The sequence below is a fragment of the Hirundo rustica genome, chromosome 3 (genome assembly GCF_015227805.2).
Source record: "Hirundo rustica isolate bHirRus1 chromosome 3, bHirRus1.pri.v3, whole genome shotgun sequence".
Lineage (NCBI taxonomy): Eukaryota > Metazoa > Chordata > Aves > Passeriformes > Hirundinidae > Hirundo > Hirundo rustica.
The window spans coordinates 9,396,211-9,412,315 of NC_053452.1; the positions used below are offsets into that span (position 1 = coordinate 9,396,211).

General features: G+C 47.3%; 1 protein-coding gene across 6 annotated transcripts in view; it reads left to right on the forward strand.

The window, feature by feature from the left end:
• Positions 1–16,105, forward strand: part of BCL11A (BCL11 transcription factor A) — a 75,411-nt gene that overhangs the window by 48,097 nt on the left and 11,209 nt on the right. Inside the window, exons 3-4 of one of the 6 annotated variants that reach the window (XM_040059389.2) lie at positions 13,319–15,314; positions 15,424–15,734. In XM_040059389.2, the coding sequence (XP_039915323.1) occupies positions 13,319–15,314; positions 15,424–15,496 (2,069 nt within the window). In that variant the 3' untranslated portion in view covers positions 15,497–15,734. Of the gene's footprint in view, positions 1–13,318; positions 15,767–16,105 lie in introns of those variants that run through there. The other 5 variants (XM_040059386.2, XM_040059390.2, XM_040059387.2 and 2 more) reach the window with 5 other exon arrangements.

Consider the following 16,105-nt stretch of genomic DNA (forward strand, 5'->3'; position numbering starts at 1 on the left):
AAAATGTCCATTCCAGCACTTCCCTCATAAGTGCAGCACCTCTGCCCCCTTCTCCTGCAGGATATGCTGGAGCCATCTCGCCTCTCCATGCCTCCCACAGCCCCAGGAAGGCTCTCCTTGGAAAGGTCTCAATCCAGTGCTTCTTAACTGGACACGGTTTGTGAATTGTTGCCCATCTGGCTACTAAATTGATGGCTTTCTGGATGCTGGAGGACAGTTTTTCTCTCCTTTCCAAATCTCTTAATAACTGAAGATTTTGGGTGTAAAAGCACTAACTGCACACAGTTCACTGGGGTGTTTTTCAGTCATAGCTTAGATTTTTTTCCCCCCCTGGGGGGACAGGAATCACTTATAGCCAAGGTCGGCAGAGTTTGTAAGTTATTAATCTCTCCCTCGCATGTGGGTTGAAAAGAGACACCATGCCTTTATCAAAAGCCAGGCTAGCACAAAAGCCTATGCAAAATCATCATCAAATCCTATTAGAGGTGGAAAATATCACTTAGATCATCTCATTCATTTCCCTGCCAATGCTAGACAGTTCCTGAGAGTTAATTTTCTGGCGTCTGCTGCCAACTTCCTGTGTGACTGGGGGTCTGTCATCTTGCCTTTTGGTTGTCACTGTAACTTCCACGTGTTTCCATGCATCTCCAAACAAGCCTTGTTTTGTTCAGTCATTGCCTGTGTTGCTACTTGCTCTGCATTAGGTGTTATCAGTAGTTTCCACTCTGGAGAGCATCACCAGACCTTGCTTGTGGCTGGGAAAGACATCCCAATGGAATGGGGCATGCTGGGTGCTAAGGGAAGCTCAGGAAGTGCCATCCCCTGGGCAGGGGCTCCATCCTCTGCAGACACAGGCATTGGGGAAATGAAATCTCAAAAGGAGGCTTCTTTCCTGCAGTTGTGAATGTGAGTTCAATGCAAGGAGATTGTCCCCCATAAAGCAATTCCCTTCTCCCACACTCTGCTGGTGCCACCTTTGATAAACTCCCAACCTGAAGTTCTGGACTGGCTGTGACATCCACTCAGCAGGGAGGAAAAATAATAATAATTCAGCACTGAAGCTATTAATAGCATTAAGCAGATGCAGATTTCATCAGGGTTTGTTTCAGAGAAGGAAACGACACCTAGGAGCCGGGTAACCTTACTTGTAACTTGCCGGCAGCTCTGGCGGCCGTGATTGAATTCCCCGGCATGGCGAGGGTCTGGGCAGCCCTGCCAGCGCCGGAAAGGTCAGTCCAGCAACTGTCACCCGGAAAGCATCAAAAGCAGGAGCTGTCGATAGCGACCTGCATTTGCAGAAAATCTGAGGGCTTTCTAATTAACTGAGGATCTCTAAATTAGAGCGAAGCCACTCGACAAGCCCCCTCGTACGCCTTAAGTGTCAGGGCTCAGCTGATCGCCGCATCTAACAAGCGGCTGATTTTTAACAGTAGCTCTGAGACTCAATCAGCTCCTAATGGCTCCGTTTCAAAACGTTTCAGTGCATTTTTCATCTCTTACTCTGGAATTTATGCTCTTTGTTCCCTGCTCAAATATTCTGGCGCTCTTCCTTAATTTCAGGCTTCTGCCTTGCGACAGCTCCTCTGCCCTAACTAGGCAGCTCATTGCCTGCCTTTCCCTGCATGCAATTCTCTGCCGTGGCCACTCGCTCTTCTTTCTAATCAGTAAGTTTCAGAAATTCCCCCACTCTCTCCCCCTGATGTATAGGTAGTGCTGCAGGGTCTGGAATTTCATAATTAGACGGAAGCCCATGTTTAAGCAGGCCTGGTGTAATAACAGCTGAAAAGTGGTTTTATTTCAGCTTTAGGATAGGGAGCCAGTTTAGAAATGCACCTGGTTTTGACTTTCCTCTTGCTGCTGTTCTTTGGTGTCACAGATTTGGGTGGTGGTGCTCTTGATTTACACCATGGACCATGGATGAGATTGAGCACTCCTTTCAGTTGCATTCACAGCAAAGTTAGATTATGCACATTTAAACGGGAAGGCTTTGAGCTGCTGGGAAAACGAGTAGGGGATCTTTCCTGACATGTAACTCCTGCCACCAGTAATGAGACCTGTGGATGCATCCTTGGGCAGGCAGCAGGATAAACTCCCACATAAACAGTGATTTGGAACAGATAAATTCCATTCAGGAAGGTAGAGAGTTAATCAGCAACTCTTAAAGACTCCTCTGCGAATGTTTATGTTCCAACGGCTTATCCATATCTTGGCAATTATTCACATGAAATAGAATATAAATCCCGCTGCCTAATTTTTCTTTGAAAAAATTTCCCCAGGTAATCAAATCCTGAAGTGCATCTTCTATTCCGGTGGTTTTATCAGTAAATCAAATTTTTATCATTTATCAGCAAAAGTTAGATTTAAGCATCTTCACTGTAATGTTTGAAAGATGAACATTTGTTTCAGTGGGTACTGTGCCAATCAATAATCTTCCAGCTTGACTCAGCTATCAATTATTGCTGCAATTATTTGTTGAGTTGGATATTTAAAATGTCATCAGAAAGAGATGATTACATATTCCAGAAAGCAAGGCACTGTATAATCAGATGAACTGAATTCAGTTAAATGTAGTGTGGTACTAACCTGTCCTTCAAAGCTGAATTCTGCAGCCACGACTGAAACAACAGCTTTCTGCATTATTGTAAGGAAACGGATCTTAACCTTGGAACGGCGCGTGTTATTGGGGTCGGGTAATACTCTGCGAGAAGAGACCTTGCAAGCCTGGAAATTGAATCAGCCTTACTGACATAAAAGAGGGAGGTGGGGGGTTTGGGGTGGTGGGTGTTTTTTTTTTGGTGTTTTTTTTTTTTTTTTTTTTTTTTTTTTTTTTTTTTTGTGGGTTGTTTTTTTTGTTTTTTTTTTTTTTTTGGAGGGGGGAGGGCTGGTTTTGTTGGATTCATCTGCAAATCTATAAATAAGGAAATCCACTCTTTTTCTGCCTTTGTGGGAGTTTCAGCTCCTAAGCTCAGAGCACCAAATTTCCGCATGCCCTTTTTGCATTCCTTGACTTGATATATATGTGGTAAATACTCTCTGTGCCCCGAGAATGCAATAAAGCTCTAGCAATTCTTGCAAGTCTTACATCCTTCCAAACTCCAGATATTTGGAGTATTACATCATTTTCAACTTCAAGGATATCTCAGCGATGGAGAGGAGACAGGATAAACCGGAGAAGACTGGACAACTTTACGACACCTTTTGGTCCTATTTGCAAAGCAGAGAGGGGGGAAAAATATATATAATTTATCGATTCTACTAATACTTGCTTGTGCAAGTTATGAAACTAAACATTGTAGGATCTGGTTCAGCACTTGCTGTGCTTGCAACTCCATGATGACATTGAACTTGCTCGGGGACAGAATAAACCTTTGCCTTCCTGGCGGATGATTTGCAGGCGGAGGTGTCATTTGGGGGGACCTGCACTTCCCCTGACCCACTTTGTCAGGATGGTTTGCTGCTGGCTAAATACCATTCATTTGAAAGTGAGAGGAAAGCGAGCCAAAGGAGATGGTGGAGAAAGGGGACAGTCTGAAGAGGATCTGTTTTGGGAAGGAGATGGTGGAATAAGGCTTCCCAGGAGTTCCTCAGCCACTGACTCAGCTGAGGGCTGGGGATTTTCGGCTCCACTGACACCCTTCCCGAGGCATGGGTGGGAGCCGGGTGCCATGGGCTGGGGAAGGGGACATTGGTGGTGTCTGGCTGATGAAAAGGTCCAGGAGGGGCTCTCAGGGACCACTGTATCTCTTCAAGGTGATGGTTTAAATACACGTGGCTTTACAGAGCAAGGTGCATTAAAATAGAGACACTAAGGTGGGAAAAGTCAGCAAAAATAAAGCAAGGCCATCAGTGATGAGGAGACTTGAGGGCCCAGCTGTGCTCTGGCAGTAGTGTCCCTGCTGGTGAGCAGCAGTGGGAAGGTGCCAGCCCCACTTTCTCCCTGGGATGGGGCTCAGCCGTTTGGAAGTCATCTCTCTGGGAGTGCCCTGTGCGGCAGAGCTGCCGCAGCCTCCAGCAAGGTGCTGCAGCACTGATCAGGTCAGCAGGCATTAGCACTCTTCCCAGGAAAGCAGAGTCCCGGCGTTGGTCTGGGAGTCTCTGTGTGTAAGAGACCCTGAGTGCACAATGTGCATTGCAGAGCAGCATCCACGACTCACCCTTGCCTGTGCTGGGTGCTGCACCGCTGAACTCTGACAAAACTGCCATACAAACAGAGAAACATCCCCTTCACCACTCCAGTGGTGGTGGCCCATGATGTACTAGAGCATCTCCTTCCTCCCCTTTGCAAGAAACTTCCTGAAGTGTGCTCTGCCTTTCCTTCAGATGCCGCCGGCCAGGGAGAAAATGGTAGAAAGTGGAACAATTCATCGTGTAGGTGTATGAGTGAATGAAATTATTTGGAAGCTCTTTGTAGCTGTATAATTACAACACTGCATTTAAAAAGTGAATTATTGAGTTGATTGTCCCCAGCAGCCACTGGGTAAATGCATAATTATGGACTGTTGGAGCCAGGTTTGCTGTATAATCAGGTGAGGCTGTGGAAAGGCTTCGATGCTCTTTTGTGGCAGGGCTTAGATGAGGCTTAGTCCTTGGTGGGTCCAGACGGACCTTCCAGCAGTGGACACACCTAGTGCCCAAGGAGATGATTTAGCGGGTAACACTCCAGTGATGCCACTCCTGTTTAAATCTTCTACAATCCCTATGCCTGTGCTTGGATGAGGCAGTCAGGGGCAGGTGTGTGGGGAAGATTGTGCTTCACAGAAACACTGAGTGGTTTGGGTTGAAGGGACCTTAAAGGCTATCCAGTTCCAACCCCTCTGCCACGGACAGAATCACTTTCCACTAGACCAGGTTGCTCAGTGCCCATCTAACCAAGCCTTGAACACCGCCAGGAATGGCATCTGGGATGTTGCTTACTTCACTGAGGATACTTTTAGAGATTTGTGATGGCATCAGTGGAGAGTTCCTCTTGCAGGGCTGAAAACACTGCATAGTTCACCCTTTAGGTCCCAGAACTGGTGTTTGTAGTTACTGGAGCTCCTTCCCATGTGGGGCTGAGGGCTGCATCGCCTCTCTTTCTCCACTCCATAGCATTAGTGTATAGGGTGCACATGTGCACATGATCAGTTCATCTTTGCTTGAGGGCTTTCATCTAAAACTCAGCTCAGAGCTGAATTGCAGCACGGCATTGTTTTCCCATGACAGGTTTCTTCTGTTCCTCGCTAATCAAGGCGCGACAGATTTCCACCCCCCCTTAGGTTTTAAAAAAGCACAAAATCAGTCGCAGGCTGATACCTTACTTGCCAAGTTGGAGCTCGAAGCAGGTTTTCTTGGTGGCCAAATCGTCATCGCCTTGAAAATGGTGACAGACGCTGAGGTCAGGCCATGGGACCCCAGCACCCCACTGGGGCTCCAGCAAACCATGTGTTTTGTTGCTTGTTGCTAATGAAGTATTATTTTGGGGTGGGAATCTTAAGTGTTGTGTGGACTTTGGTTCTGGTTAGAAGAATGAGTAATGTTGAGGCTACAACCAAATTGGTTACCCATGAAATACCCATTTCTTCTCCAGGCAGGAACTGGTCTCCTTGGTCCCACCCCTTCCCACCCGCTCTTCTCTCAGGCCCAAAAAACTTCTGCTTTGTGGATATATGAGCAGTGCTGTAGAACCCAAGGAAAGGTTGGCTTTGAGAGAAAATGGGGAATTCTTGGAGTTCCTAACTCCAGTCTAAATCTTTGACTGGCAAAGCAATGCCAACTGCTGTTTTATTATTGCTAGGGCTTGGGTTTCTTTTTGAAGTTTAAAGTCACGGCATTAATGTTTTGGCCTGGTTCTTCCTTGAAGGTGTTATTCATACTTGATTTGGAAAGTGTTTTCCCAGTTTTATTAATAGGATTTCAGAAGTCTGAACTTGCAGGCAGAACAATTATTTTCAGGAATATAAATATCAATATTGATATATTAGTGTCAGTATTGAATATCAGTTTCAGGAATGCCTTTTATCAATGGGTTACAGTAAAGGAAATCAGTTAGAGATGACAGATGGGGCATCGAGAGTCCTGCTAAGCAAAATTTCTTCTAGATTTTTTGACGGCCTTTGCATAAGCAGCATGGACTCGGTTTGCAGAATTCTATTTTCAAAGGCAGAACAGCCGTGGTATTTCCTGTTGTACCAGCAATACTACGTCACTTCCCTCAGATTTTTGGTGATATTTTCCTTTTTCAGTGTTTCTGAATCTGGTTCCTCTCATGATAAAGAGAAAAGGTTAGAGAGGAGGTCCCCTGTTGTACACAAATGCAGCTACTGCTGTTATTTAGTATTATTCCAGTTATTATGAGAGCAGCAGTGACAGTGCCGATGCTCCCAGTGCCAACAGCTACTTAGGACCGGTTAAAGACGGACCAGGTTAATCACACGCCTTTGCTAATCCAGAGGATCAGGAGGAGGAATTAGTAAAAGAAAGAAAAAATACGTTTGGACAGTTACAGTTTCCCTTGTGAACCGATGCTGCCAGAAAAAGGTGAGTCACGCCATCGCAGCTCTTCCTTACTGAGGGAGAAGTGGCCGCTGCAGGAACGAAGCAGGACCTGCTTATCTCCTGGCCCTGCGATGCTTCCTGTGTCCCAACAGTTTCACTTGACTAGTTTGCAGTTGAAAGAAATTTCAGCAGTATGGATCTCCAAAAGAGAGAGAGGAGGGGAAAAAAAAAAAATAAATTGACAAGCCAGATGGAGAACTGAATCAAGTACAAGTGGTAACAATTAACTCAATTTTTTTCCTTCCCCCCTTTAAATACCATAACAACTCCAAATTTATCAGTCCAAAAATCAAGCAGTCAGTTGACATTAAAGCCAAATAAAGAAGTTCCTGGGTTTGGCTCAGGCTGTTCCTCCCACGATTGTTTGGTGGTGAGCAGAAGAGAGGGGGATGCTTTAACTTCTGTCCTTGCTGTTTGATAGAGGAAAGTGTTTATGTGCCCTGTAGGTGCAGGTAGCCTGGTAAAGACTCCTTGGCTTTGCTCACACGTGCTGGTGTATTGCGAAGGTGAGGGAGAACACAGGAGCAAAGCCACTAAGGCCTGTGGTGCTGGTTTGTGGAGGGATGCTGCGGAGAACAGGGGCTGGGCTGTCCAGGCAGCAAGGGCCATATCCAAGTCTGCTCGGAGATTTCTCTGGCACGGGGATTTCTCTGAGGGAGTAAATCTGCAGCTGTGAATGAAATCCTTGTGCATACCATTGGCACATACGCAGCCACTGCTTACGCTGCCGGTTTGTTTGGGAAAACACTGGGAAAACTGGGGCGCCTCTAATGCTCCGTGTTTGTGTGCAGCTCATGCAGTGCCCTGGGGTAAAACACACCTTGTGTTTAATATCCTGCTCCTTAAGCAGGGGCTTCTTCCTCAAACAGCATCCTGTGCCATGGGCCTGGATAGGCAGCACCCAGAGGATGCTGCATGTGCTGTGTCCAGTGAGCAGCTTTCCTGGATCCAGCCCTGACTTTTGAGAAACTAAGGAAGCTCTTCCAAAGCACATTGGCACAAGCATGCAGATTATTCCATTACTCACTTGGCAATGCCTGAACTTGCATGCCTAGCTCCAGAAAGGTTTTTTTTATTTTTTTTTTTTCCCCTCCCAGCAGTGGCATCTAGCTGACAGCTTCTCCTCCCAGCTGGTCTTCTCCCCAGCATCTTGTCTGGCTTTGCTGCTGGTGGCTGTGGAGATGGCTGTGGTTCTTGCTTGGAGCCAGCTCTATTGTGCCGGGAGGTGTTGGCTTGCTCCGACTCGGACTCGGAGCGCGCCGGGTGTATCTGTGAGCACAGTACAGAAGCGCCAGCTTTTCCTTAATATAAAAGAAGTCCCTTAATGGTGAAAGCAGCCATGTCTTCATATTTTACTGAGTAATTGTGCCAAGCGCGCTTAAAGGCACTCAAATGCCAATATCCATCCCTCTCATTTGTTAACATTTTGCGGATCAGAAGCTAAATCTGTCACTCGTGTGTCACTGGTTAAGTCACTTCTTGGGGCATGGCAGGCAAGAGCTGTTCTGCTGCCTTTTATTTTTTTTAAGCAGGAGCCAATAACTTGAGAAGCACTGGATATTTGGGCTGTAGTGAAATGCTGTCCCTCATCACTGGTCTTTAGCCACCTGGGATGTAGAGAAGGAATAAAAATGTAATGGTGGTTGATGCTTCACTGAATGAGGCCAGTCAGGTGTCATCTTGGCCCCAGGTTTGTATTCGGGTCATGGTATCCCCATGTAATTCTCCTACAGGTGTAATTTCCAAAGTAGGAGGAAAATGAGCAGTAAAATTGACTGGGAGGGAAAATGTACACACAAAAATGCGAATGGTAATTGGAAGCTATTTGTAAAGAGTTGATGAGCTGTCCAGGAAGAAGAGGGCAACTTTGGCCCTAGTCCAAAACCCACTTCACCACTCGCTTCAGTGGTGAGATGAGAACAGCAATTAGATATTAAAAAAATCAATATATAACAATTAAAAAATGGAAAATGGATAGCAATCAATCGCAGTGAGAAAACCATGGCGGGTAGAGAACGTGTCAGGAGAGCTGGAGATGCCGAGGAAAACTTCTGCCTGGCACCAATGGGGAGAGGAGGAGAGAGAAAGCTTCTCAGGACTCTGGAGAAGGAGGAAGGGATAAATAGAAGAAGCAGTAAGGTAGAAATTTTTTGATAAATATTTCTGCTGGAGACCTGGAGGCATGGAGAGCAGCCATGTTATGTTTCTGTATCATAGGTGGGTGATGATGTTTTTTTCTAGCTTATTGGTAGCCAGGGAGAGTTTTATATTGAGCGGAGAGAGAGAAAAAAAAATTCTCCTTCAATGGAGAGAAATTTTTTTAAATAAAAAGGCCCTGAAAAGATGGACCCAAGGCACCCTGAAGAGTTGACATGTGTGCTTTAAAAAAGCTTATGAACTCGGAAAATGCTATCAAGAGCTGGTCAGGGTAACGTAGGAGTGTTGGCAACACTTTGCTTATCTCTTCTGGGCAAAAAACCGGAAGAACCAACATAAGATTCAACTGATAAAGAATTAAAGGATAGAAATATAATTCATGCCACTCAGCCTAGATTTATGGAATATGGATCTTGTCAAATAAACCTGATTTCATTCTTCTAGATGACAGCTTTGTTTGATAAATGTAGATGGAATAGACTGCACAGTGCTGTGACTTTGTGTATGGGAAGACGGCACTGGGTGGTACTGCTAGCACAGGTGATGCAGAGCTGACCAGCGGATTTGGGGCTCTAGCTGGAGAGCTCAGCAGGTGCTGGTGGGGCCCTCAGTGGTGCTTAGTGCTTCGTCGATGATTTAGAAATTGTTATGCAATTCTGGTTGATTGGCACTGTGGGTAAAGCAAAGGCGGGTGCAGAGCAAGAGGGGCAGGTTAATGGGGGGGTCTGGAAAGACTGTCAGGAAGGATGTGTTGAGAAGACTTCAGCCCAGCCTCATGTGGTCCTTGGCTGGAAGAGTGGAATCTGGGCTGTGCTTAACAGAGCTGGGTGCAGTACCCTGGAAGGCATCAGCTCTGTGGGAGGCTGAGAGGAAAATCAGGTCTTTCCCGCTATGATGACAAGGGGACCTTGAGCAGTGGACGGGTGGCCTCAGGATGGAAAAATAACTGGATTTTGAAGTGTGCCTCAATTTCACAAAGAACACCGTGGTGTGTGTGAGGAGCCCATTGTGTATCAAGAGCTTTTCAGTGTTTCAGCCACAAAAAAACCCCAAATATAAAGAGAACAGGTAGAGGTTAGAGCTAGAGGAGTTCAGGTGGATCCCAGTACCTACCTGTCTGTGAGTGTGGTTGGCTCTGGGAGCTGACTGTGGTGGCAAGCAGTGGGTGCTCTCTTGTCTGCTGAACTGGTTTGAATAGATTTCACTGGGATTTTGTGCTCTGCCCTACATTTTGCAGCGCTGGAGGGGTTCGTGCTTTACTGAAAGACACTGTATTGGTCAGTGACATGTACTGCAGGGAGGGTCCGGGGGTGAGAGCTGGGGGTGCCTTTCATCCTCAAATTCCTGAACTGAGAAGTAGCCAAGGATGTGAGCTCCAGCCCTGCTGCTGGTGACCAAGGAGGGCGGGTACAACAGTGACTCCTGACTCTTGGAAATCAGCTGAAAGCCCCAGTGGCATCACAATGTATGACATATCCCATTGCATTGTCCTGGTGGATGGTGAGGCACAAAGAGCCCCATGGAATCTTCTTCAGCTCTGTCCTTGGCCAGCACCAGCTTCTGCATCTCCTTGGTGTGAGACCCATCTTGTTTATCCATGGTCATGCCCAGATGCATTATCTGGGAAGGCTGTGTGGACACGGGCTGGCCCGTGTCGGTGGATGTCTCCTTTGGGTCTGACTCTTGAGGGGACCCAAATGGTGTCCCCAAAAAACCCATGGTGGTGGTGGAATGGGAGGGACGAGTCCCTTCCAAACCCAGGGATTGCTGCGGTGGTCTAAGGACCCGTCTTGTTGCTGTGCATTAGTGCCATAATTTTTGCAGTTTGGCAAGGCTGCATCAGACTGGAACGTATCTCTAGGTGGTGATATGGTCAGTCAATAGCCTTCATAATTAATCAAGCACTAATAGACAAATTAGAAATCATGTCTCTTCAGAGCAGGAGGTGGAGTCAAATGGCTAGTGGGTTTTAACTATTTCGCTCCTTTGTTTTATTGCCTGGTTTTACATTTCTCTCTTGAAAATGGTGGGTTGTTTAGGGAAGTTTTGTACATAAACATGATTTTAAATGTAAATTATTATCTTGATTACCAAACACGGACAGTGAATTGGAAACTTGTTTTTCAGGCAAGCACATGAAGAATAATCTTACATTTTACACTCCACTAAGTCAATGTAGCCCTAATTTTGCCACGCAGGAAATCAATTCCAGTCTTTATAACAGTTGAAGATGTTATGAACAAAGTAATTTTGCAAATTATGGCAAGTAACACGTTTATTGATGACTGTAGCTTAGGAATTTAGAATTTGTGAGCACTGTAATATAATAAGGCTGCACTGGCAGGAGCTGAGTGAAATACAGATTATACGGTGAAACTGTAATGCATCATTTGCTATTAGTGGACTGGTAATAATTACCAGTTTCAAAGCAGCTTTTTCCATGTAATCTTTAGTCTCAGTCGTAACAGCCCTTCTCATTGACATTATGATTACACGAGCTGCCCTTATGATCTAGAATATCTAGTTGATGGGAATACTAAAATGTGGTAGCAAACGCTCGATGTTGTATCCTCATTATAAGATAAAATGCTATTTTCTCTGACCTGATCTATAAGGTAGAGAGGCGAGGTAGTGTTTCGTTGTTAGCTCCTACCGTGGTGTTAAAAACTTCCACTTCATTATGATGAAACAAGATAATTTTTTTTTCCCCCCAAGCTCACAAATGAGCATAGGAATGTGAAAGTCCAATTGAATTTCCCTCTGATTTCAGCAGATTAAAGTATTTATCTGTGCTTACATGCCTGGCACATACTAAACACAACAGTGCATTTTATTCCAACGCAGGCTTCAGGATGAAACATTAAATATTATTCCAAGGGCTTTTAAAGTGATTAAAGTGTTAAATGCCTGCTGTAGATGATTGAGGCTCTTTGCTTGCCTGATTCAGCTTCTCAGGCCAAACGCAGAATAGCGGCAGAGCCGGGAGGCAGGGAGGGAAGCTGGGATGGAGCAGTACAGCCAGTGCTGGATCTCATAGGATCATGGAATGGTTTGGGTTGAAAGGGACCTTAAAGATGCCTGGTTCTGTCCTGTATCCCTAGATCATCGAGGAGGAAAACGCCCCATGATGCTTTTCCTTCCCTCCTTCCCTGTGAGATGGGAAATAAGATGAGCACAGATAAAGCGATGTTCCCTTTCCTAATTTGCCTTATTTGTTTTCTTCTAATTCTCCTTTTCTTTGTATTAGGCAAATAGGGGAAGCCTAATGAGGGCAACTCTCAGTGCAGCCTGTTTACCCAAGAGAGATGTCTAAGGAGCAGATTCCTTGGGATGTAAATGTTGGGTCAAGGCAGGAATATGTGGTGGAGGCCGGTACCACCCCAAGAGCTGATGCCCTTGGAGGGCTCCTGGTTTATCTCTATGCTTTAGCAAACCTCAACGTTATTTTTATTTGTTAAAATCTCACTAAATAACAGCTCAGTGAGAACTGCTGAACGAGGCTGGAAACGAATCTATATCCTTCTTTTAGCCCCCGCTTTTGGTTTACCAGCATTTAGCAAAAAGCATCCATACGGGGGTGGAAGTGAATTATCTGCAAAATCCCAGTAATCAGTAAAGGCACCCTCACCTTCACCGTATCTCACGCCACTCTTCCCTTGCGGGTGGCCCTCAAAAAGTTATTCATCCCGCTTGTTTTGCCATATATTAGAAGGGGCTGCTTTCTGCTGTCATTATTAGCCGGCTTTTTGTTTAGTTATTTATTAGTTGGTTGCTCTTTTATAATGTCCATGTTATCTCCAAAAATAAATTATCATGAAATAGAGTTAGCTCACTACTTGCCAAAGTGGCATTTACCATCCTCAGCTTCTTTTCAGCGCGACAGAAATAATGCGGCTCCGGCAGGGCGCTCGGCCAGGCCTCCTGGCCACCCTCCAGCTCTTTCCCTGGCGGAGCTGCCGCTCTCTCTGTCTTCCCCTTTGCCTGTCCCATGCTCGATTTTTTTTTTCTCCCCTTCCCTTTTCATTTTTTTTTCTTTCCTTGCCCCAGAGGTGAATCTCTGCTAAGGAGCAGAAATTGATTCTTAATTTTGTACACATTGTTAGTCTCAAAATAAGTAAGAGACTAAAAATGTGTTGATGCCCAGCTTGCTGGCAGTTGTGATGCTTTGAACTGATCTGTGTGGAGTGCTTTTCAGAAGGGGATTTCTTTATTTTGTATTTATTTATCTATTTATATATTTATTTACATATTTATTTACCAACACTCTAAATGCCTTCAGCCTCTTGCAGCATAGAGTCTGCTGAGTTGGAGCAGGCATTGATTGACTTTAACGTCTCTTGTTTTTCTTAGCTCGTTTCATTCTGTGGTTACCCAGCATGGTTCAGTTTTGAACCCAGATCTGGGCATGGTGGGAGGGGGTGGATGTGCTTGGTGTGGGTTTGGATGACCCCGTTGTGTCCCTCACCTTTTCCCATTCATGTCCCGTGCCTGTCCCTCAGCTGGGATGTTCCTTCCCCAGCTCCCAGCTGGGTGTCCAGGTGGAGGAGAAGAGGTTAGGCGGGGAGGTGAGCGCTCGCCCGCCGCCAGACGGCCGGAGATTGACTCTGCTTGTTGTGTTATTTTGCAGGTAAAGATGAGCCCAGCAGCTACACGTGTACGACTTGTAAACAGCCTTTCAACAGCGCCTGGTTCCTCTTGCAGCACGCACAGAACACACACGGCTTACGGATCTACCTAGAAAGCGAGCACGGCAGCCCCCTGACGCCACGGGTTGGTATCCCAACAGGACTAGGTGCAGAGTGCCCTTCCCAGCCACCTCTCCACGGGATTCACATTGCAGACAATAACCCTTTTAACCTGCTCAGAATACCCGGCTCGGTCTCGAGGGAGGCGTCAGGGCTGGGAGAAGGGCGTTTCCCACCCACGCCGCCCCTCTTTAGCCCTCCCCCGAGGCACCATTTGGATCCGCATCGCATTGAGCGCCTGGGTGCGGAAGAAATGGCTCTGGCCACCCATCACCCTAGTGCCTTTGACAGGGTGCTGCGACTGAACCCCATGGCGATGGAGCCCCCCGCTATGGATTTCTCCCGGAGGCTGCGGGAGCTGGCCGGCAACACCTCCAGCCCACCCTTGTCCCCGAGCCGGCCCAGCCCTATGCAAAGGTTGCTGCAGCCCTTCCAGCCCGGCAGCAAGCCCCCGTTCCTGGCCACGCCGCCCCTTCCTCCTCTGCAGTCTGCTCCTCCTCCCTCCCAGCCCCCCATGAAGTCCAAGTCCTGCGAGTTCTGCGGGAAGACCTTCAAGTTTCAGAGCAACCTGGTGGTCCACCGCCGGAGCCACACAGGGGAGAAGCCCTACAAGTGCAACCTCTGCGACCACGCTTGCACGCAGGCCAGCAAGCTGAAGCGCCACATGAAGACCCACATGCACAAGTCCTCCCCCATGACAGTGAAGTCAGACGATGGGCTCTCCACCGCCAGCTCCCCTGAGCCGGGCACCAGCGACCTGGTGGGCAGCGCCAGCAGCGCCCTCAAGTCCGTGGTGGCCAAGTTCAAGAGCGAGAACGACCCCAACATGATCCCTGAGAATGGGGATGAGGAAGAGGAGGAGGAGGAGGAGGAAGAGGAGGAGGAGGAGGAGGAAGAGGAGGAGGACTTGAATGAGAGCGACAGGCAGGACTATGGCTTTGGGATGAGCCTGGAGGCGGCCCGTCACCACGAGAACAACTCGCGGGCTGGTGAGGAGGGCCGGGCGATGCCGGACGTCATGCAGGGCATGGTCTTGAGCTCCATGCAGCACTTCAGCGAGGCCTTCCACCAGGTCCTGGGGGAGAAACACAAGCGGGGCCACCTCCCCGAGCCCGAGGTGCACAGGGACACTTGCGACGAAGACTCGGTGGCCGGCGAGTCCGACCGCATTGACGAGGGGGCCGTCAACGGCCGGGGCTGCTCCCCGGGGGAGTCTGCCTCGGGAGGCCTGTCCAAAAAGCTGCTGCTGGGTAGCCCCAGCTCCCTGAGCCCCTTCTCCAAACGCATCAAGCTGGAGAAGGAGTTCGATCTGCCGGCCGCCGCCATGCCCAACACCGAGAACGTTTACTCCCAGTGGCTGGCGGGCTATGCCGCCTCCCGGCAGCTGAAGGACCCCTTCCTCAGCTTCGGCGACTCCCGACAATCGCCCTTCGCCTCCTCCTCTGAGCACTCCTCGGAGAACGGCAGCCTGCGCTTCTCCACGCCGCCGGGCGAGCTGGACGGAGGGATCTCAGGCCGCAGCGGCACGGGAAGCGGAGGGAGCACCCCCCATATTAGTGGCCCGGGCCCTGGCAGGCCCAGCTCAAAAGAGGGCAGACGCAGCGACACTTGTGAGTACTGTGGGAAGGTCTTCAAGAACTGTAGTAATCTCACCGTCCACAGACGGAGCCACACGGGCGAGAGGCCGTATAAGTGTGAGCTTTGCAACTACGCCTGCGCCCAGAGTAGCAAGCTCACCCGGCACATGAAAACACACGGGCAGGTGGGAAAGGACGTTTACAAATGCGAGATTTGTAAGATGCCTTTTAGCGTGTACAGTACCCTGGAGAAACACATGAAAAAATGGCACAGTGATCGAGTCTTGAATAACGAGATAAAAACTGAATAGAGGTATATTCGTACCCTTCCCCACCCCCCATCCACTCCCGTCCCTAACCCATCCCGCATCCCCGTAGAGGTTTTCTAGTCCCTTGTGATGGAAGTCATGGAAGCTAAGGATATTTGGAAAGTGCTTGTCACCAGCACACCCTGTTTATTTTCTTTTTGTTCTCACCGTTTGAATGCATGATCTGTATCGGGGCAATACTATTGCATTTTACGCAAACTTTGAGCCTTTCTCTTGTGCAATAATTTACATGTTGTGTATGTTGGGGGGTTTTTTTGTTTGTTTTGGGTTGTTTTTTTATTTTTTTATTTTGGTTGGTTGGTTTTATTTTTTTTTTTTTTTTGAATTTTTGGATTAGACAGCATGTATGGTATGTTATGGCTGTTTTTAAATTGTCCCTGATTAGTTGCTGAGCAAACACGTCGCTGTTTCCAATTCCGTTCGGTAAAAAAAAAAAAAACAAAAAAAAAAAGGAAAAGAAAAAAAAAGGAAAAAAAAGAGGAGAGGAGGAGGAGGGAAAAAAAAAAAAAAAAAAGAAAAAAGTGAAACAAAACCAAACCCGAGAGCAAACAAAACCGACCATGCTGCATACATCCTGTAATACATATCATGTACAGTTTTGTTTTGTGAACGTGCAAAGGAAAACTTGCTGTGGGTGACCCTCTGCGGACAGGACCGATAGCACCGAAGAAGCGTTGTGTTAGCCTAGATCGCTGTCTTAAACCAATAAACCCACAATTGGAGACAGAATTCCCCTTGGGAACATTAAAAAAGGCCTTTAATT